This window comes from Anolis carolinensis, chromosome 1 (assembly GCF_035594765.1).
Source record: "Anolis carolinensis isolate JA03-04 chromosome 1, rAnoCar3.1.pri, whole genome shotgun sequence".
NCBI classification, from domain to species: domain Eukaryota; kingdom Metazoa; phylum Chordata; class Lepidosauria; order Squamata; family Dactyloidae; genus Anolis; species Anolis carolinensis.
The window spans coordinates 134,907,434-134,930,889 of NC_085841.1; the positions used below are offsets into that span (position 1 = coordinate 134,907,434).

At 38.5% G+C, this 23,456-nt stretch overlaps 1 protein-coding gene across 17 annotated transcripts in view; it reads left to right on the plus strand.

Annotated features, from left to right (window-relative positions):
* The window catches only part of dlgap2 (DLG associated protein 2), a 619,373-nt gene that overhangs the window by 533,079 nt on the left and 62,838 nt on the right, over positions 1-23,456 (plus strand). For all 17 annotated transcript variants that reach the window (XM_062969083.1, XM_062969084.1, XM_062969085.1 and 14 more), the window contains one exon: positions 2,597-2,816. In XM_062969083.1, coding sequence (XP_062825153.1) covers positions 2,597-2,816 — 220 coding nt within the window. The remainder of the gene's footprint in view (positions 1-2,596; positions 2,817-23,456) is intronic.

Consider the following 23,456-nt stretch of genomic DNA (forward strand, 5'->3'; position numbering starts at 1 on the left):
GCCAGCAAATTGAGTTTACAAGCAGCAAATAAGATCTTCATCTTACTTGTAACTATATTATCCCATCTTTCTTTCTTAATAGGGTTAGCATAAGGCTGCTCAGAATAAGAATGTTTGTCTTACATTAGTTGATTTAATTTGATTAGAATAATAATAGCAATTACAAGGATCAGAAACAATTATTTTCACACTAATTTAATTATGGAAGTTTATTAATGGGAAACGAAGAATAAGCTTTTCAGTGTCAACAGATGTCCTTCATTGAAAATGTCTGTTTAATCCAAAAATTTATCTTCGGTCAACTGGATTTCATTTCCATGATAAGTTGACCCAGTTTACTCATTACAGTTATCAGGAGCATGGACAATAATAATAATAATAATAATAATAATAATAATAATAATAATAATAATAAAAATTTCTATTCTTCCCTATCTCCCTGAAGGGACTCAGGGCGGATACAAACAGTCACAACTGTCCACTGGCAAAGTAAGCAAAGGTAGTATCTGTTGTACAGTGTACAACGGAGGTGGCCAACTTGAGGTGTTTTGGATCTTGTTAGGCTACAGTTCCTATCATGCATCACCGTTAGAATTGCTACCTTTGGCAAATAGGTTTTACAGTTCAATGACAACTGGAAAACCGCATATTTCCTACTATTGGACTACATAAATTCCTGTCTTGCCAAATGACCATCACAGTTTTAGAAACAATTGTTGAATGTTGGCCATTCATGCCATTATCCATGTTAACATGTATCTGTCAGAACAAGTTTTCATGGACACAAATATGTAGTGCAATCTAGCCCTACATTCATAATAAGGACAAAGGACCTGATCTGGGATAGAGAGTTGGCGTACTTGTATTTTTAAAGGAGAAATGATGTTTGTGGAGTTTCTCCCAGTATGGTATAAGTCTCTCAAGTCAAGTGCTTGTAAACCAAGAAGTGTATTGTATTCTGATTGATCATTTTATTTGGTACTAGTTCTTTTACTTGATACTAGTCCGGCTCTTACTATGAATGGACACACTATATTAATTCTGAAAAAAATATGTGATGATATGTGGTCTTGCTCTAAAGTAAAAACATCTGGTATCCAACCCTGAAAGATTTGAAGGGCTACTTATTTTTCCTGTGAAGAAGTAAATTTCCCACATAATATTTTCATTCCTGGAAAGCCCTTGTTAAACTTATTTCTGTTTATCACTTGGATTTTTACTTGGCTTTTCACAGTCAATCATATCCCCTGAAGCATCTTACAGACATCCATTAAAGTACAGCAGCATATCAGAAGCATTCAACAATAAGTTAACAAGAAACAAAATTGCAGCAATGCCCCTGGGGAATCCCAAGATGATTTGGAGGGGCAGAGCCACGTCCTCCAGTCTGTTACTCTGGGGCTACAACACACAATTTCTTTCTTCTTGCAGCCCCCCTCTCTTTGCACTACACATCTAATGTTGTGACAATATCCTGCTCTTCTGGTAATACAGTGCAACTCAAGCAGAACTCTCAAGGGTGAGCAATTTTGAATATAGATGGTAGAATAGCAACAATAATATAACTGCCGCAAACCATGGTTTCCAGTGGCGGTTGTTCGTTTTAGAATCCAATTTTATTTCTAAGGTGCACACCTTAAGTTCTGGTCCCATATGTAGCCCTGAGATACTGAATGAGCAGTTTGGGATGGATTCATAATTTAACTACTCTAAATGAAAGACAGTAGATATAATAGGAGATCAAGTCCCATAGTGGGTTTAAGGAATGGCCCCATGAAAGTTCCCTCATATCATGCCCTACAGAGAGACCTAAGCATCCACATTTCCCGTCTCCACCTACTTTGTGCACAAGTGAAAGAAGATTTATATTTTTCAGTTTGCAATTTGAAACAAGTTATAATTTTACTGTTACTTCTGAATATGGTTATAACATCACTGATTCCAGATTATGTCTTGTTACCTAAATGTGGATTGAACAAAGGAACATCTTTTCCCCCACTTTGGTTGTTATTATTGCAAGATGCCCTGGTTCTCCTCAAGATATAAGTACCAGCCTTAAACGTCCTCTCATTACATTTTTGCAATAGAAAATTATGGGTTTTCCACAACAGATCAAATAACATTCCAAAAGCTGCCTGCCCTTTGAATCTATTAATATTTGGGGAATTCTTTTCGAAATGTCCATATATCTGTTTAGTTTTGAAAGTGCATCCTGGAAAAATATATGGAGGGAGAAAAGAAATTAACTAGCATTATTTTACCCAGTTATTCTAATACTGATTTTGTAAATGTATACTACAAGGATTATTTTTACAAGATACTTAATGTGGTGAAACTGAAAACCAATCTCTCAATATGTTGCCCTGAATTCATATCAAAAATTTTAAATCAAAGCCAATGTGTGCAGTTCAGTTATGTTGATATTTATTATTATGTGACTTTTAAAAATGCAAAGAGGGTTTGGGTGTTGGGAGTAAGTGGGTGTTTTTGTATCTTCAGGTAGTGCCTGTTTTTGAGGTGTTGCAGCAGAGTCCATTTCTGACAAAGCAAGCCAACACAAAAAAACAAAACAAATGCAATGTTGTTGTTTATCTAGATGAGTGAAGCAGAGGTCAATGGGCAATTTGAATCTGTTTGTGAATCAGTGTTTAGTGAAGTTGAAGCTCAGGCAATGGATGCCCTCGACTTGCCAGGTTGTTTCCGAACCAGAAGCCACAGTTACTTGCGCGCCATTCAGGCGGGTTACTCTCAAGATGATGAATGTATCCCTGCAATGGCATCTTCCAATATCACCTCAACAATCAGGTCAACCACAGGTAAGATGTTCACTTCTGTAGTGAACGGTTCCACATGCAATACATTGAAAAATATGAAAGTTGGTGCATGAATATAAGGTTATGTTGCTGCATAGCCATAGCTTCTTGTGTGGAAAAACACAAGTTTAATAACACCTCTCATTTTAGTCCCAATATATACTTAAAATTTGCAAATATTTAGGGTGGCTTTTAAGTGTTGTTTCTCAGCTCCACAGCAAAAACTGTAGAAACAGCAACAAGCATTATTAAATGCTGGATCCAAAATATGTCTTTCTTTTTTTGAAAGTTTTCTTTGCTTAAGTTTCCTCTTTTCCATCTTTTACCCCTGGAATTTTAATACCTAATTTTCTGCAAGAGACAACAATTAATTTGATGCAACTCCTGTGTTCTTAAAATTTCACCTATGGTATGGAATATTGAGTGTGAAAGAAAGAGCGAGAATGAGAGAGAAAACAATAAAAAAACAAGTTTGAAAGTTCAAACTTTGTTCAAAGCAGCACATAGGGAAAGTCCCAGAACAATTTTAGGGAGAGAGAGTGGTGCATCATGTATGTAATTTCTCTATCCTTTGCCACAGATCATTATCCTGTCTTACTGTTAGTTAATCTCAAGCAAAGTAGATCCATTCAGTGAACTGATGAATGGTGAGTCAACATGTGGATAAATCCAATTGTTTCAATAGGTCTACTTGAGTCAGGCCCAACAACCAGATTCTGGCCTTTATGATACATATGTCAAAAGTCAGGTTTTTGGTGTTTCTAGATCAATTAATGTGGAATTTTGCAGAAATGTATACTGAGGAACAGCTGCCCCTTTAGTCTAGTTGTCACAAACAGCAGATCAGGAGTTAACATTCGATCTACAAGTGGAAACTCCCATTTTAAAACAAAACAAAAAAACTAGCAAGGCAGAAAGAAGATTAAGGCCCCATCTAACACATGCTGTAAAATCCAGAATGATGTGGCTTACATGGGGGGAAGCTAGAAAACACATGTGCCTAATGCATGCTGAAATGCGCATCCACATGTAAAACAAGTGTTTAAAACAGTGGTTTTTTAGTTGAAAGATGAGCTCCACTGCTGATTGTCATCCAACGGGCTGCTGAAGTTCAGCACATTTCTTCAAACCGGGTAAGAAAAAAAAGTCAATCTGTTGGATTGACACTACAAGAGCTTTTTCACAGTTCCTGGGGTGTGTGTAGAGACTCTGGAGTGCAACTGGATTTGTTTAATCCATACAATATTCTGATCCGGGTTATGTGGTTATGTAGAGGCAGCCAAAGCTAAAATTAGAGTTCAAGGAAATTACATTTTTCAGTGACTATTCCCAAAATCCTCCAATCAAGCTGATTATGCAACTCTGGAAGCTATAGTCCAAAAAGTAACTTTCTAAGCTCTAACTGACCCTTGTCACAGTAACCCATTGTTTTCTATATTTATGGACCCCCTCCCCCCAATTATGATCAGCCATAGTGCAATCCTAATATTGGTCCCACTTCCTCTGTCATTTGTTAGACCTTTCCTTTTGACCCAAATATTGATTCAGAATTATAGTCAAATGGTATAAAACAATATAAATATGAATTCATATCTTTGGGATAGTTTTAAGGAGTTATAGATGGCTAAACAATTGTCAACCAGGGTATGTAAAGAACTGCCTCCTTGAATGCTTCAGTCATTAGAATTTAGTTGGTTGGATCTCTGAGAAAAGATTTCACCCATGGTGCCTTCCCAGCCCTGGCAAGAAGGGTGATAATGATGACTACGACAATGACAATGTACTTTTTCATTTTCTTATTTGATGGTTTTATATGATAATAATGTGTCTTGTAAACTAGATTTTAAATTAACAAATTGTGTGCAAGGTGAACACTAGTCAAACGTTTATTATCTCATTCCAACCATGATGATAGGCATTGCTATGGGACTTATGTGTGGTCTTTGTCCTATTCATAAAGACCTTTTTATTTTTATTATATAAAGCTATGTCATGACTTCTCAACTGAAAATCTTTTGAATGTGTAGCACTAGCATAGTTCTCAGTAGTGAATACCATTTCCCCCTGGAATGCTTTGGAGCATCATGGGCTTTCTAGAAATGATGGAAGCGTTCTGAGAAGAATTTACCACTGTCATCTGGAATAATACAGTTGGCCTACATATCCATAGGTTCTACTTCTGCAGATTCAACTATTAGCAAATCTGGCCATGCCTTCCTCTTACTCTTTAGCGCTTCAGAGAGAAGGAGTTGTATTGCTGAGAGATAACAGATAATGCAATGGCATCCCTTTGCAGTACCCACAGTTGCTGGAGTGATCTTAAGAGGGTCATTTGTGGCTCATTGACATGAGATCCAGTTCATGACTGGTTTGCTGGCCATTTTGTTTTTATATTTTTATATGGGACTTGAACACCAATGAATTTTTGTATGTACACAGGGAGCAGCGGGGCTGGAACCAATCCCTTGTGGATAAAGAGGGCCAGCTATATATATTTAAAAGTCTTTTATGCTTTGCAACTCCTACTGTTGCAAAAGTAAGGTCTCAGAAGTTTGCCCTCCACATCCTCCCCAAATATGTAGCCTGAAAATGAGATGGTATATGAAGTGAAAACAAGGTAACAAATATCTCCAAACCATTCTGCTCCATATCTTCCCTTGGAGTATTTGAGTTAGGCTGTGGAATAGAAAAGGAATTGGCAATCCTGTAGAGCATCATTCAGCTAAAGGTGAGTGCATTTAAATCACATTTATTTCCCTCAAACAATCAATGAATTTATTTTTGTCACAGATCGGAAATAAAAAGCACATACTTAGAAATAAATACAAATAAAACATGCTGACAAACTGTAAGCTAAAACTTGGTATGTGGTACATATAAATAGAAAATTGTTAACATCTCTAACACATGTGTCAAACTTAAGCTCTGCTGGCCAAATCCAGACCACCATGTCATTTTATGTGGCCCTCCAGATGCTGGACTACAACTCCAATTTTCCTCATTATTAGACATCCTGCTTAGAGCAAATGGGATTCATGATACACTTAACTTCTGGATGGCTGCAGTTTGTTCTGTTTAGTCAGGATAGTTGGGTTTGAATTTAGATACAAGGCTTGTGGATATAATCGCTGACTTTAAAATGTTTTTTAAGCTTTCCCCAATCTTAGGGCCACAAAGGCTGTTGAGTCACAATTCCCATTATCCCCAGTCCACATAGCAAATAATCAAAAGTGATAGGAGTTGTCATTCAATCACACCTGAAAACCTAAATTGGGTAAAAATTAAAGAGCACCAATGACTATGTAAAACAATATATAGTTGGCTTTCTGTATCCACAGATTCCTCATTCATGGGTTCAATTGACCTTTGAAGACCAGCATAAGGCTGATGTGGCCCTCTATGGAAATGAGTTTGACACACCTGATCTATAAGATTATTTCCAACTTATCTCCTTAGTTTTATAGAAACGGCACAAAACCCTTCTTAAAATGATCCATAATTCCCCATCCTCTATTAGATATTTTAAATAGTAACTATCACATTTATTTCTCTGTTCTAGTGTTTTAATGTCTAATTAAACATTGTTATTGTTAGAACAAAATGTGTTTTTTTTATTATTTAATTTAGGAAAGTGTTTGGTTTTCACTTTATTCATGAGGATACCTTTTCTGTCTCATGAATCCTTCAGGGAATTTCTTCTTCAAATATTTCAATGTTCTGACATGTTAATCTAAATAACAATGTCTATAGAAAAAGAAGAGTTCATCATTCCAAACATCCCTAAATCTATAAAGGCTGAAATTTGAATTTGCTTGCAGGCATCATAATTTGTAATTACAGTACATAAATTATCCATACCATTGCATAATTCTGTCCTCACTTACTGGGCAAATGCTACAATGAGAAGACAATTCCAATGGAAAACTGTGCATTTGTGTGTGTGTTGGATCTCAAAGGAAGGGTACCAATTATATGCTTTCATGTTAAGTGAAACTTTCAATTTCCAAGCTGAGTTATTGGCTTCCCAAATGAAAGAATAACTATTTCAATATTTCTGCATCTGAATTGCAGTGGACAGCACTTTCTTTGCACATTATTTTCACACTTTAAATGACCATTTACTTATTAATTTGAAGCTGCCCAAATTAAATATAGAACAGCATGTTAGAAATAATTGGATATGTATAGAGGCTTTTATGTAAAAGGCAGAAAGGTCAGACTGTAAATTTGTTGAAAATTGAACTGCTTTGATTCGTTGGGAACTTTAATCATACATCAGATTAATGATCTTTTTATTATTATTTTCCTAATCATAAAGCCAGTTCTCATAAATTAATATTTTTACTTGATAAACGTGAACATTTGAGATGGTTGCTAATCTGATTTTACTTAATATTTTTCATACATAATCTGCTTACAAAAGGAAGAACTTCCTGATGGTCAGAGTTGTTTAGCAGTGGAAATATGTTGGCTTGGAGTATGTAAGAGCATGTAAGGTTTTTAAGCAGAGGCTGAGTCCCCTTGGGGAGATAGGGTGGAATATAAATTATTATTATTATTATTATTATTATTATTATTATTATTATTATTATTATTATTATTATTATTATTGACACAATGACATTGTATGACACAGCAAACAAGATAGATATGCTGGATTTCGTATGACAAAATCACAAGTCGAACACTTCCCAAGCTTTTAGGACTGTGTGATGTATTTTTGGATGATGTGCACAGATCCCAGTAGGGGGGCCTTTTGCAGTTGGCAGATCGTAATTTTGTCAATGTCTATTGTTTCCAAATGCCGGCTGAGATCTTTTGGCACGGCACTCAATGTGCTGATCACCACTGGGACCACCTGTACTGGTTTCTGCCAGAATCTTTGAAGTTCAATCTTGAGGTCCTGAGTTGTTGTTGTTGTTGTTGTTGTTGTTGTTGTTGTTGTTGTTATTATTATTATTATTATTATTATTATTATTATTATTATTATTATTGGTATCTGTCTGAGATGCTCCGATTGTTGATTCCTGTATGGCAGGCAGTTGAACTGGATGGCCCTTGCAGGCTCTTCCAACTCCAAGATTCCATGAAAAGTGCATTTTCACAGACATAGTTCACTAAAATATCTAGAAATTGTGTGGGACATTATATAAATGCTTGTGTTTGTACACAGAAAACAGGCTATATATAAGCAAGTCCCAGAAGACAATTGTTTCTGTCATTTACATCTTAGTTTTGTGGCCATAACCTCCAGCAAGGTGTTCTCATATTGGTGGGACTGTGAATCCTTTCTAGGCTTTAGTTTGACATTTGAAAACTACCCAAGGCACCAAACTCCTTTCTCAAAATAGGTTCAGCATATTGAAAACCAAAGTCAGAATTGTCCATCACAATATATTCCCCCATTTCTATGTATGACTGTAAAAAGTGAAGAAAGCTGATAGGAAGAGAGTCTTCAGTTGAAATATGTGATGCGACAGCGAAAAAAGCCAATGGGATTCTGGCCTGCATAAATAGGGGTATAGCGTCTAGATCCAGGGAAGTCATGCTACCCCTCTATTCTGCCTTGGTCAGGCCACACCTGGAATACTGTGTCCAATTCTGGGCACCACAGTTAAAGGGAGAAGACTGAGAGGAGACATGATAGCCATATACCAATATGTGAGGGGAAGTCATAGGGAGGAGGGAGCAAGATTGTTTTCTGCTGCCCTGGAGACTAGGACGCGGAACAATGGCTTCAAGCTACAGGAAAGGAGATTCCACCTGAACATCAGGAAGAACTTCCTCACTGTGAGAGCTGTTCTGCAGTGTAACTCTCTGCCCCGGACTGTGGTGGAGGCTCCTTCTTTAGAGGCTTTTGGGCGGGGGCTGGGTGGCCATCTGTCAGGGGTGCTTTGAATGAGATTTTCCTGCTTCTTGCAAGGACTCAGAAAAAAAAATCAATAAATGGGTTCTAGAGCAAATCATGCCTGAAATTTCCTTAGAAGTCAAGATAACTAAACTGAAACTATTGTACTTTGGCCATATCATGAGAAAACACAACTCACTAGAAAAGGCAATAATGATAGATAAAATAGAAGACATTAGGAAAAGTAGACATTGTTGCAACTGGATAAATTCAGTCAAATAAACCATGGTCCTACATCAGGAAGACCTGAGCAAGACATTAATGAGTTCTCTCATTCATAGTATCATCACTTGATGGCAGTTGACAGTAATGATAGACCAGAAATGACTTTGATTAAAGTTCAGATTAAAGGGTATCAGGGCCACCAGCCACCATTGGTGTCCTCACTACAAGTATCTTCTAGCCCAGGCTTTTTTCAGACACACAAAAGTTTATTGTAGGAATTAACTAAAAAGAATCCAAATGGAGTGCCAAGCTAACTGCCAACACCCCTTTGACATTTTATTTTATCTTGAAACTGAGTGAAAAGATCTCTAAGAAATTTGTGAAAGCACACTGATGGTGATCCTTACTATATATTAGATATGTTTTTGGATAGTTGGAATAAAACAACCCAAGGAGTGTTGGAAATCGCAACCTTTTCAAGCCTCCACTAATTGTTTTTTTATGTATATAATTGCTTACTGTATTGTATGTGTGTATTGGTTTGCAATTTTACCTAACCTCTTTGTTGTGGGAGGGCCTGCAGACCATGCGATCAAGTCTGTTCAAAACTAAGACTCCATTCTAGAAACAGTTTGCTTTGAGAAGCCATGTAGAGAAGTGTATGTTTGCATCAGAAGAAGTGAGTACAGTTATACAGTTTAGACTTCAGTAAGATGTATGCTTAAAGACTCCATTGGATTATGGACTATTGTTTTTAAGGAAGATGCCCTGTATTACCTACACAGAAAAGCTACTTAAGAATCCTATTGTAACTGGATTCATAAGCAAAGTGCCTGTATGCTGTATACATGAAGTGTTGTGAGTAAATCAACTCTGTTACTTTTAAAACTCTTCTAAGAGTGATTTTTCCATCCTACAGGTAGATTTCTCTCACTTCCTGCTGTCTCACCCCAGTTCTTAACTATAAGTCATTTGCAAGTCAGGTGTTTGTTACTTGGGGACTGCCTGTATATGTGGAGATGTCAGAACAGACATTCAAATTGTCTAACATTTGACCAGAATCACAGTTGCACAGACCTTATCTGCTGTTAACTTGGTTAGTTGGAGATTTTCGGTTTTTTGCCCCTTGCTGCTTACAGTGGTTTAAGAAAGGCCTTTATTCAGGAGTCTGGGGTCACTGGGTTCAAAAATGAAGAAGCAGCACAGCGCTGGGAGTTACCAGTGATCTAATATGCTCAGGAAGACAGCCGTGTTCTGAATACCACCATCAACTGCTATTGTGACCTTTTGGATGTTCATGAAATCTGATTGCCTGTCACAGCCTTATACTTATCCATTTCTTATAGTCGTATTGATTTCTATTTTTCCGCAATAGGCAAAGGTCAATCTTTCAGCATCACAAGGTTTAAGTGATAGATATTATTATTTCCAGAACTTTTTAACCGAGGCTCTCTGGTGCTGAGGAAGAGAATAAACTTCCAACGGGTTTTTGAAATGCTGGAGAGCCCTAGGGCGATATCACATTCCCATTCTAAAGCAGGTGCTCTCACTTTCCTATTGTATGACTTTCTCCTGCAGATTTCTGGAAATGTAGTTTAGGCAAGCCAAGGAGTTCTCTAGCTGACAATTCCAAAGGCCCCATCCTTAACTACGTGTCCCAAACTTCTGCAGGAGAGTCACATGATAGCCAAGCGAAAGCACCTGATTTAGAACGGTGATTTGATATCATCTCTAGAGATTTAAATGGATCTCTCTTAGGTTCAAATTTGACATACCGTGTTTCCCTGAAAATAAGACAGTGTCTTATATTAATTTTTGCTCCCAAAGATGCGCTAGGTCTTATTTTCAGGGGATGTCTTATTTTTCCATGAAGAAGAATTCACATTTATTGTTGAACAAAAAATGAACATTTATTATATATTGTACAGTAGTTGTCATCACAAACCAGACAAACTGTGAATCCTATCAAGAATTTCTCGTTACTACCATTATTTCCATGTACAACACCCTATGGTATGTACATTTACCGATCCTGCATGCTCTGGTGTTCTGTTTGGCGGGCATGCTTCCAAACAAAAACTTTGCTAGGTCTTACTTTCGGGGGAGGCCTTATATTTAGCAATATAGCTAAACCTCTACTAGGTCTTATTTTCTGGGGATGTCTTATTTTAGGGGAAACAGGGTAGTTGTGTAGACCTGCAGCAATTTGAATATGTGACCTTACATTTGTGGAAAAGTAGAATTTGTTATGTTTCATATCATCATTAATAAGTTTATATATGTTCCATATCATCATTAAAAAGTTCAAGGTAAGGACAAGCTTATCAGAAAACATCCTCTGACTGCAAAATTTTCAATGGAAAATCAGAGACCACATGTTTTACTCCTCTTCATTGGGTAAAAAAATACATTTATTCTTCTGTGATCTTAGTTAGCCAGTCTTAGTTAGCCTAGTTGAAGAGTATCTACATAGGGTAATATTTTAAAATGTTCCATTCATTTCTAAGAGGGATGTACACATGTGTATGCATTTTACAGTACACTTCAAGAAGAACAGAACTTGACATTGTATAAGTATGTTTAGGTATACTGTATATACTCAAGTATAAGCTGAGTTTTTCAGCCCCTTTTTAGGACTGAAGAAATCCCCCCCCCCCTTGGCTTATACTTGAGTGAGGGTCCTGGCCGGCTTATATTCAGGTCGGTTTGTACTCAAGTACATAGGTAATCAGAGTTGGACAGTCCTATCTTAAATTACAGTTTTATGTAAATATTCAAAAACATTTAACCTAACTGATGCCTCAATTAATGTAATTTTATTGGTATCTATTTTTATTTTTGAAATTTCCTAGTAGCTGCTGCATTTCCCACCCTAGGCTTATACCCGAGTCAATATGTTTTCCCAGTTTTTTGTGGTAAAATTTGGTGCCTCAGCTCATATTCGGGTTGGCTTATACTCATGTATATACAGTAATTTGCTTTTTTAAAAAATGTTTTGCTCAGTGTATATTTGTGGAAATCTCGGGATGTGTCCGACCAAGCACGGGCTAAAGCCGCTATTAAGGCTTACTCCGTGGCTTTGCGAGCAGCCAGGAAAGCTTTCACGACTGCCCGCATAGCGTCTGCGGCCAACAGGCCATCGGAGTTGTTCCGAGTTGTTGGGGAGCTCCTGCAGCCCCCTGAGACCCAGGAGCTTCCTGATGACTTGGCAACTAGGTGCAGCGATTTTGCGCACCACTTTGCAGGCAAAGTTGCTCAGATACGCCATGAGTTGGACTCCAGCTTAATTGTAGTTCCAGCGGAGGTAACCGAGGCACCTGTCTGTCCGATTTTGTGGGATTCTTTCCGGCTTGTTCTTCCTGATGACGTGGAGGGGATTCTTGGGTCTGTGAGGGCGACCACTTGTGCTCTGGATCCTTGTCCCTCTTGGCTGGTTAAGCAGGCCAAAGAGGGGTTGTTGGATTGGTTTGTGGCTATAATAAATGCCTCCCTGGGTCAGGGGTCAGTTCCATCCTGCTTCAAGCAGGCAGTAGTAAAACCGCTACTAAAAAAAGACCTCGTTAGACCCATCTGTATGTAACAACTACAGACCAATTTCCAACCTCCCGTTTTTGGGCAAGGTTCTGGAGCGGGTGGTTGCCACGCAGCTCCAGGAGTTCCTCGATGACACTGATTTTCTGGACCGCTCGCAGTCTGGCTTCAGGCCTGGGCACAGCACCGAGACGGCTTTGGTCGCCTTGGTGGATGACCTCCGCAGGGAACTGGACAGGGGGAGTGTGACCCTGCTGGTTCTCCTGGACATCTCAGTGGCTTTCGATACCATCGACCATGGTATCCTTCTGGGGAGGCTCTCCGGGATGGGACTTGGTGGCACGGTTCTGCAGTGGCTCCAGTCCTTCCTGGAGGGCCGTTCCCAGATGGTGAAGCTGGGGGACACCTGCTCGGACCCCTGGCCTTTGACCTGTGGGGTCCCGCAAGGGTCTATTTTATCCCCCATGCTTTTTAACATCTACATGAAACCGCTGGGAGAGGTCATCCGGAGTTTTGGAGAGTGTTGCCATCTCTACGCAGATGACACGCAAATCCACTACTCATTTCCATCTAACTCCAAGGAAGCCCCTCGGATGCTGAACCGCTGTGGCTGACTGGATGATGCCTGGCCGCTGTGGCTGACTGGATGAGGAGGAACAAGCTGAGGATCAATCCTGACAAGACAGAGGCCCTCCTGGTCAGTCGCTCATCGGATCGGGGTATTGGGTGGCAACCTGTGCTGGACGGGGTTACACTCCCCCTGAAATCACAGGTCCGCAGTTTGGGGGTCCTCCTGGATTCAGGGCTGACGCTTGAAGCGCAGGTAGGTGTCGGCGGTGGCCGGGAGGGCTTTTGCACAACTCAAACTTGTGCGCCAACTGCGACCATACCTCGTGAAGTCTGACTTGACCACGGTGGTCCATGCCTTAGTTACCACTAGACTGGACTACTGTAATGCGCTCTACGTGGGGCTTCCCTTGAAGACGGCCCGGAAGTTACAATTGGTCCAACGCTCGGCCGCCAGACTAATAACGGGGGCGAGTTACAGGGAGAGATCTACTCCCCTGTTTAAGGAGCTCCACTGGCTGCCGTTCATCTTCCGGTCCCAATTCAAGGTGCAGACCATCATTTATAAAGCCATAAACGGTTTGGGACCTGCCTACCTCCTACCATAAACCTGCCCGATCTCTCCGATCATCAGGGGAGGCCCTCCTGTCGCCACTACCTATATCTCAGGCCCGCCTTGTAGGAACAAGGGAGAGGGCCTTTTCTGCTGTGGCCCCTCGCTTGTGGAACTCGCTGCCCATTGAAATCAGACAAGCCCCCACTCTTTTAGCCTTCAGGAAAGATTTAAAAACATGGCTCTTCCGGTGTGCTTTCGGAGAGTAAATGTTCTTTGCTACTCCCCCCAATATTTATCCTCTAGACTGGTTCACTATCTGATGTCCCTGTCCCTGGAGGTTTTTTATTCTGATCCCTTTCTCACCCAGAGTTTTTAATTTTTAATCTAGTTTTTAAATGTAGTGTTCATGCGGCCCGCCCTTGTTATATAGCTGTTTTTATCTTATGTTGTACTGTTTATTTTATGTATTGTATTATTTAATTGCATTATGATATGGTTATATTGTATTGTCCTGGGCATGGCCCCATGTAAGCCGCCCCGAGTCCCCATTAGGGAGATGGTGGCGGGGTATAAATAAAGTTTTATTATTTATTATTATTATAGAGTCATTCACTTGGAATGATAAAAAATTTGTTCCTCTCTGGTTTTATTTGAACATATGAGTTGCTGGGCTATCAAAGCATTGTCAAATATAAATATAATATTTGACAATGCCTTGATAGCCCAGCCATTCATATGTTCAAATTACTTCTTATTGCGCAGTCCTAGAGTTTTTCGAGGTTGCATTTTGAGACTGAAAATATCAAGGGGGTGTTACACACCATGTCATGTTCAACTAAATTTTTCTTATTCTGCAGAATAGTGTCTTTTTATTTTGAAATAAAATTTAAAACAGGATGAATGAAAGAGAATATAGCAAGATCAATAAAACATTGTTTACATTTCTTGATTCATCATAGATCTGCTTGTGGGATAGCTAAAGGAAAAGAGTTTGCAGGAACTATGTAGTGAAAGAATGGAGAAATAAGTTATATAGCACTTTTCTCTTTTGCTCTGAATGAAATTAGTAAGAAAAAAATAGACAGCTGTTCTTGACTGGCATTACACCAGAGGCTTTCACAGAGGAAATAAATGAAAACCATCATGCTATGAAGCCTTAAAAAATTGCTTGCCACACTTGCCAATGCAGAATAATATCCAGATCTGTTTAGGCGGTTGCTTTAGAGCAGAGGTGTGCAAAATTTAGCTTGTGGGTACTTTGGTTCAATCCCCAAATAATACTAGAATTTGTTCTTTAAAACATGCTGAAATTTGGCTGCAAGCTGCTCAATGCACTATAATAAATGGAGGAAAGAACTAAATATACTATAAGTATTGTAATAGTCACTATCGTGGACAATTTGGTTTCCTTGAGTTCAGTATCATTCATCAGTATCATGGTCAATATCAATTAATGTCAGTTTAAGTACATTAGGAAGTTTTTATTTATAAGTGAAATATAAATTTGATAATAATTAATTTTGTTTAAACGGGGGTGTCACTTGTTATTAATGAGTGAGAGAATTTTTATACATTTAATAATATGTCATAAAGAATTACTTTTAATTAACTTCAGCTAATTTTAACCTATTTATTTAATCAAATTTATATTGTGAAGATAAAATTATTTTGGAAAATAGGAACCAAAAAACACGTCTTTTGAATAATGTGAAAAGTGGCCCCTGGCTCTGAGGACTTTATCACATTAAGCAAGTAAAGTGATTTTCCATGGGATGATTACTCATCACACCACAACGTGCCTTTCCTGTTGCTGCTTTGTATTCCATCAGTGCTTGGAGTGCATCGTTTATTTGATGGATGACACCCATCAGCACCTCCCAGTTGTACTGCTTTCTCAATAGATTTACAGGCAAAAAATTCTTCCTGCAATTCTGTATCTCAGCAGTCAAGTGGTATGAATAGGCATGATTTTATGGTATCAATGCCGAATTCGCTCCTCTGTCCCCCCCCCCCTTCCTTCTCTTACTCCCTCCCTTCCCCAGCAAGAGAGGACTCCCGTTCCTTCCTTAACAGGATGTTGAAAGGTGCACCCAGCTCTCCCCTCATCCCTGTCAAAGAAGGAATGACTATCATCAATCACCAGGAAGGTGTCTTCCCACAGTGAAGGACTCTAGTTGTGAAATTAGAGCAAAGAAATTTTTCTAAAATTTTTAAAATTGAAAGGCACACATCTGTCGTATGGGATATGCAGGGGTCAGAAGGCAACATTATGGTGGCAGTGCGGAAAATAGATCATGCAGCCATGGATCTCCAAAGTAACACTAAAGCTCTAATGCAGAGTGAATGTGATAAAAGATTGGTGCCAAACCAGGAAGCTCTCGTAATTAAATGAGCTTGATTACAATGGGACAGTAGGCACATGTGATAAGGTTCTAAGACAGTTTCCTCCCCCCCCCCCCCAGCTTTAGAGACCACAGCTTCTGTGCTATATCATCCAGAACTTCCGAGGTGATTAGATACCAAATGATGAAAAAGCAACTTTCAAACTAGAAAGCCAATACAGAACTATTCTGGATAAATATGGAAACAAATAAATAATGTCTATGACCAGGCCAATCTTCAAATTTCATTAGCCCTAATGGGTGGTTAAGTTTTGTTTAGAATCAGACTGATTTAATCACGGAAGGGACAGTCCTGAATTTGCAAAACCTGAACAGGGCAACTGAAGATCTTGGAAGCCTCTTGGTCATAGAGTTAACATATATCAAATTCAATGAAATTAACAGAAACAAATAAGACCTTAGTGTATTGTGGCTGAAAAGTTTGAAAAGCAAGAGTATTGAGCAATAAGTATTTGGGGGAAATGCTCATATTAGCTATTGGTATCAGCCCTTCTGTTAAGCAAAATATCTTTTAATCTCTAGTAAACATCCTTAGGTTTTCAGTGTACAATGGCAGTGCAGTTCCTTTACCAGTCCAAACTGAAAGCAGCATGAAATCGAAGATACTAAAGCACTAAAAGAAATAAATGAGTCTTGTAGTACATCCTGAAAACCATCAAAGAGGTGCTGGCAGACTATCAAGAAGGTCTCCCTACGGGAAAGGCCCAAGTGGAAAAGCTCAGCTTCTGGCCTCTTAAATTTCGATCCTAGGAACTGATAACAAGATCTCTGCAGTTGACTCCAGCGGCATTAATGGGATAGAGCTTGAAAGGCTGTTTTTAAAACAAACATCCTCAACCATTCTGGCTGAAGTTAAAGGTTATCGAGAGGAGAGATGGGAGCTTTTGCTCTTGAGGCTGACAAAGTGAGCAGTAGCAAGAATAGCATTTTGGAAGTTGAATAAGTTCATGCTCCCTGGAATTATGCAGAGCAGTTTCAATCAATCATCTTGGTGACCCCATAAAACCAGCTGTTAGGAGGTCAGTTGCGGTGGGGGAGTCAGTCTGCTTTAAGTGCAGGTGAATAGCAGGAAGCAGTTTTAAAAATAGCAGGAAGCGGTTTTTAAAATGAAGCAAGGAAAAGAATCAGGCAGCTTTTGGTTCACTGACACTCAGTTATAAAATACTTTTGTGATGGTAATTATATATTTTTGCCTTTGCTTCTAATGACAATTCATTCAAGCATGGCCACACAGCTGGAAAAAAATACAATGCCACCAAAATTTTATAGTGCTCAGACACAGTACTTGAAGGTCCTTCAAGGTCACTTGAAACACAAAATACTGGATGTTGTTAAATCATGAATGGCACCAGTGTTAGAGGTGCCTAAAACCTTTCTTCCTAGCATTGAAACATTACAGCATTGCCTCTCAATGGAAATTCTGATTTTAGTGAATTTGCCTGCAAATCTGCTGATTAATTTATACATAGAACTTAATGTTCAGTGTCGGACGCACTACCCACTGGTACCATATTACGAAGTATTTTCAAAGATTCACATCTGAGAAATTTGGCATTCACCTCCAGCTTGCAGTATTCTCATTTGGCTGTTCTGTCATCAAACAGGACTTTTGGTTCTGCAGTCTGAAGGTAGTCACTGTGTAGAGATGGAAAGAATATTTTAAAATGGTTGAAAATCATGTTTTTCAAGTGTCAGGAAACCTTGACTGAGGTTGTATTGATGAGAATTTTTGTAATTCAGGATTTATCATGTGCAAATTCATTACTTTTTAAAAGGGGGTTTTAGTGACAGAACGCTCATCACAATGGACCGAGTAAAATAAATTCTGCTTTATTTGGAAACTGCCTCCTTCTATTGTCATTAAAAATTTTGAACACCTGGAACATCAAAGTTGCAATCCTGTATTGGCAAGCATCAAAGAATACAGGGCTTTATTGCATGGAGATGACAAACTGGCATAGAAGTTTGGTGTTGTGTTTATCACATAATGCTATGCACAACCCATTGCCAGTCTCTGACTTTCCTCCAACAAGCCAGTCCCTGATCTCGCCACTGTACCACTATTTACCTGGAGCAAATGGTCTCCAGCTGCTTCTTTGCCAGCATGCTGGCACAGAAGCGATGCCAGGGAGTGGGATCATTCTCCTTTCCCACTCTTTCCTTATAGGTAAATAAATAAAACTTTTAAATTTTAACCACATTTAGTTGGAATGTCAAGTTTCCTTAACAGATTTTTTAACATCCAAAGTAGGAGAACTGTGGCATGGTAGAGTTATGCTGCTGAACCAGAAGTGCAACCATTTGACCTCACATTGCTAAAGCATCACAGTTACATAACTCTTTGAGTAGTGCAATACCAAGGGTCACAATGTGGTAGATTGCCATTATCCCTGATCACAAGAATGGCATGGAATAGTGGCATCATGCAATAAAATACACCATTGAGTAAAACTGGGTAACTGTTCCATATTCATGTTCGCTACTTAGAACAGTGACACTACTGACACAATGGTAATTCCCCTTAAAAACTATATTACTGATCATCTGCTGCATGGAGAGAAGGAGATCTATTCTAACAGTTATTGGAATGTGGATGAATGATGTTTCCATTGGAAGTGTGGCAAGCAAGGTTTGTTTTTATTTTTTTAAACTAAGTAGCTGATAGAGGATTTTGTAATGCTGTTACATATGAACTTTCAATAACTGTTAAGTATTAGATATCATTGTTTGATAATCATCCCATAATGTCAGATATTTTAAAGTAACTTCTGGGTTGAACTCTTGAATGCTATAGAAGATTCCCATAAGCCCCTTTCTCAATCAGTGTGTACAGATTTCCCTAAAGGTCAGTTTGCATCATTCCAAGTACCTACCTTCAGCCATGTGTAGCCTCAAGAAAATACTAAATTACTAATCTACAAAGAATTCTCTACAACACTTGGGGGGAAGGCACACAAATTGTTTTTTTTTCCATTTTATTTTATATTTGCAAATGATCAGTGTAAATGAAATATCTCCAGGAGGCAGATTTGAGAATCATTATGGTATTTTGTTGCAAGTTATTTATCAATGTTGTCAAGAACTACATGCCACTGTGTGTCAACTGTCTCACATCAATAGTTAGAGAGAGAGGGAGAGATGCAGACCTGTGATGAAAAACGTTTTTTAATATTGCAGCATCCCAGTACAATTTCTTTTAATGTATTTTGGGATGTTGAATTTAAAAAACACAATTAAAATGTTGTACCACATACACATTTAATATTTTTATCAATTCAATTGTAACTCAGTTTAGATTAAGTGCAGACCCTGACATCCCAGTGCAATTTCTTTTACTGCTTTTCAATGGATTGTTGTGTTTATGTCAGTAAATTAAAGCATTTTGAAAGTCTGTTGGAAGATTTTAACCCATTTCTTACTGTTTTACTTCCCAAAGATATTTTACTCAGTCAAATATTTCCAAATAGCCATGTCAAAGGACGTTTTGGGGGTGGGGGTAGACTGTATTTGATGGAGCAAATCTGAAAGCATTTTGGGATTTCAAATCCCAAATTCCTATTAAACCACATATTATATATATATATATATATATATATATATATATATATATATATGATCATAAATTTTCATACCTGTGTTGTCATTACATGCAAATAACTAATATTTGACAATTTTCCAAACTTTTAGTGTTTATGAAGACTATTCTTATTCCGAAAAGCGTTTTGAGAACATAGGAAAGCAATTTTATTTCAGGTCTAGCTTTGGAAAACAATGATTAATTGCACCCATCGAATAAATTGATGTTAAATTAAAACATCTGCATTAAATGAATCCCCCCCCAGGCACATAGGAAGAGAGGGGGGAAAGAAAAATGAGGGGAAGGAGTAATTTGGCAGATGCAGTTAAAATTGCTGATATTGTGACGATCCCCTATAGATGTACAAATACAAAATAATTGATAAGAAATAAAATGAATATATATTGGGGTCTCCATAATTATGATTCACCCCATGACTCTGCTTAATTAGTACTGCCAGTGCCCTAAGGAATTATTTGACTCTTCATTCTCTGCATAAAGTATAGAGAGTATGCATGGCACAATGTTTATGGATTCTGAAAGTGTGCCAACATTTACTAGTGCACAGAACAGTAAATTCTGTTTCCTATCAAATGGAAATAAGGATTGTCTGGGGAGGGTCGGGAGGGGACAATGCCGCCTCTGTCAATACTTAACTATCTTCAGGATGCTAGCCACTTGCTGAACTGCAGTGTATTGCTAATTAGCTAAACTAAAATAGAATCTTTTGTGTGCTGTCCATCAGCCATTCAGTTGCTTCAGCATTTGCCCACATCTCTCCTGCTGCAGCACAAATGTTCAAGGAGGTGACCTTGGAGTCTTGTTTGCTTGTAGCTTTGTTAAACTTCAACACATAAACTGAAGTTGGATCAACACTTTGTCACCTGCTCCCAATCTGCATGGCAAAGCTAAAATAGTAAGGGACAAACTCAAAAGCAGGTATGACTGAAGCAGTACTATTTGCCCTTCTTTCCCTTTTCTCCTCTGCTGTCTTCCTCTTTCTTGCCTCATCCTGGGTTCCTCTTTTTTTTTTCCTCCTACCTCTCTGACCTTTTCCTTCCTTGCCCCTTTCTCTTCTCTCCTCCTACTTTGTTGGGTTGTGGAGCCAGAAAATCCACCTGGAGCTATTTGGGTTACTGGACCTATTTTAGGGAAGGATCTTTGAGCAGCTCCTTAATAATTCTTACTAAAACTCAGAATGGACTCATTGTCCCACTGACATGGAAGCCATTGTCTCCATTAGTGGGGTGGAGGAACGTTTTGAGCAGGAAGCAACTGAATAACAGGGAAAGCCTGGTAGAAGGGTAGGGCCAGGAAGAGCGGAGAGAGCCAGTATGCTGAACAGAAGGTTGGATAAGCTGCTTGGCTTGGCAAGTTGGAGATTCAACACTCTGTTATCCATTATGTAGCATTGCTAGTTGCATGGCTTTTTCTCCATGAACTAGCAATGTTTCAGAGTCTCCTTACTGAGTTTTGCCCTTAGAACAGTGGTTCTCAATCTGTGCGTCCCCAGATGTTTTGGCCTTCAACTCCCAGAAATCCTAACAGCTGGTAAACTGGCTGGGATTTCTGGGAGTTGTAGGACAAAACCCACAGGTTGAGAACCACTGACTTAGAAGGTATGTCAGAGCATCTCCTAGAACTGTAATACAACCTAGGTAATCTACTGCACAGCTACAACCACACAGAACTACAAGTTCCACATTGTTTAGGCATGGCTATCAAATAGTTACCTAATTATCCCCCTCAAAGACCCAGCTCTCAAAGCTCCAAAGAGTGCTGGCATGGCAAGGAACATCTTCTAACGGCAAGGTTTCCATCACCTTCCTAGTTTCAGTAAGTGAAATTCCTTTCATATTTTCCTTTGTTTTAAATGTATCCTTTTCATACCCAAGATCTAGAATACATTTTGCCAAGAGCCCATGCACTTTTAATATAGAGCATATGCAGTGCATATCTCTTTTTCTTTTACTACCATTTCTGGTCCTGTTTATACAAAGCCTTCTTTTTCTACCTATTATGTTCTTAAGGCACATGCTCCTGTCTCAATCTCCTTCTATTCAGTTTCTTAGGTCCCTGATCCCTCTTGTCAGCTAGCCAGTGTCCCAACTTCCTACTGAAGACAATAGCTCTTCTTAATCCACATTTTGCACTTACACTGTGTAGAAGGCTGTCCTTCTATCCAAAAGATGAACTACTTATCAAGATTGAGTCATCTCTTACTGTGTCTCCTCAACCTGCCCATCTGTCTTTGTCTTCCTCCCCATCCCTCTAACTTTTTCTCTCTCACACTCTGTCTGATACACCTCCAATAGATTTGTTAAGATTAATAGATTACTCGAAATATAACAATTACAGTCAGATCTCTGTATTCCACCGTTGTATAGCCAGAAATTCAAATAATCACAGCTTGGTTTTTAACTCGACAAAGCAAACCTTTGGGCTAGTCACCATTCTATATAAGAGGCATCATTTTTCTACACGAGTATATATAATGAGACATGCACTTTCACAGATTTTGGAATCCATGTGTGTGCCTGTGTGTGTATCCTGGAAGCAAACCCTAGCAGATACCAAGGGCTCACATTTTGATATTTGTTGGTGTGGGAATGTCCTAGAATGAAACTCCATCAGTTGCTGAGGACCCACGTCATTAAATTCACAGAAAAACAGTATAACAATATAGTTTACAAAAATATTTAGAGTTGAGAATTTTTTTTATTCTAAATAACAGAAATAAAATATTATTTTATCACACCCCAATTTCAGTGTAATATTTGTGTTTGTGGACCTTCAAATCACATAACAACTTATTGTGAACTTATGAATTTCATAGGTTTTCTTAAACAGAAGTACTCAGAAGTGGTTTTGCCAGTTCCTTCCTCAAAAATAGAGCCTACAGCACATGGTATTTGTTAGTCAAGTACTCGTCAGGACTTATCTTCCTTGGCTTCCAAGCTCAAACAGGATCTGGTGCTTTTGGGTACCAAATTCACCATCCAAGTTAACAGAATCATAAAGGTGCATGCAGCTACCAATGGTTAATGAGCTCACCCTGTGGTTGCCAAATCAGACCTATGGACTTTGTATGGACTTTGATTTGGAAGAAATATATCTAACTGATATTTCACCTGTGCTTTTTAAAACTTTTATTAAAAGGAGTAACAAAATCAAAAGATATGTATGTGAGCAGAAAACTCTCAAGAGAAAGCAGAACTGATCCTATGTGAATCATGAAAAATTATAAGAGAAAAGATAATGATGAATAGCAATCCTAATTTCGGGAGGAAATTTCAAGTACCTGATTCAGAGATGCGAAGGCTTTATTAACAAACAATACAGCACCCAGAAAACCCCAAAGCTACACTGAAAATAAATTATGGAAAGTTATGTACACTGATCTGTTTTTACAAATTATTTTGGTATGAGTTTAATTATTTAAGTAGATTTATAACCAAATCTGTCCAAAATGGTTTGATCAAATAAGCTTGGATGGCTGTGATTCTGTCCTCAAACGACTCACAATCTAAGAAAGAGCAAAGTAGAAAAATAGAAAAGGTGTGTGTGGTGAGCGGTTGGTTTGATGTTTTAAACAAATAGAATCAGAGTAAAAGCCTGGCCTCCTCTATTATTCACTATTACCCAGATAATCACAGTTCTCATTTGACCTTTTTATCTTTCACTGAACTGCTGAGTAGTCCCCTTAACAGTTGTTTTTACTCTGTCATTCTCTCATTTCTACTCTCTTGTTATTTCCTAATTACGTAGTTACTTTTCCAAATAACATGTGATTTATTGGCAAGGAATGGCATTACAGAGATAAGATAGCACAAAGCTGTTCAAGTAAATAAATATGCACATCTGTTTGTTCCTTAACTTACCAACCACCCCATATCTCACTGAAGCGGAGTCTTCCATCACTCCGCTTGTCCAGTTC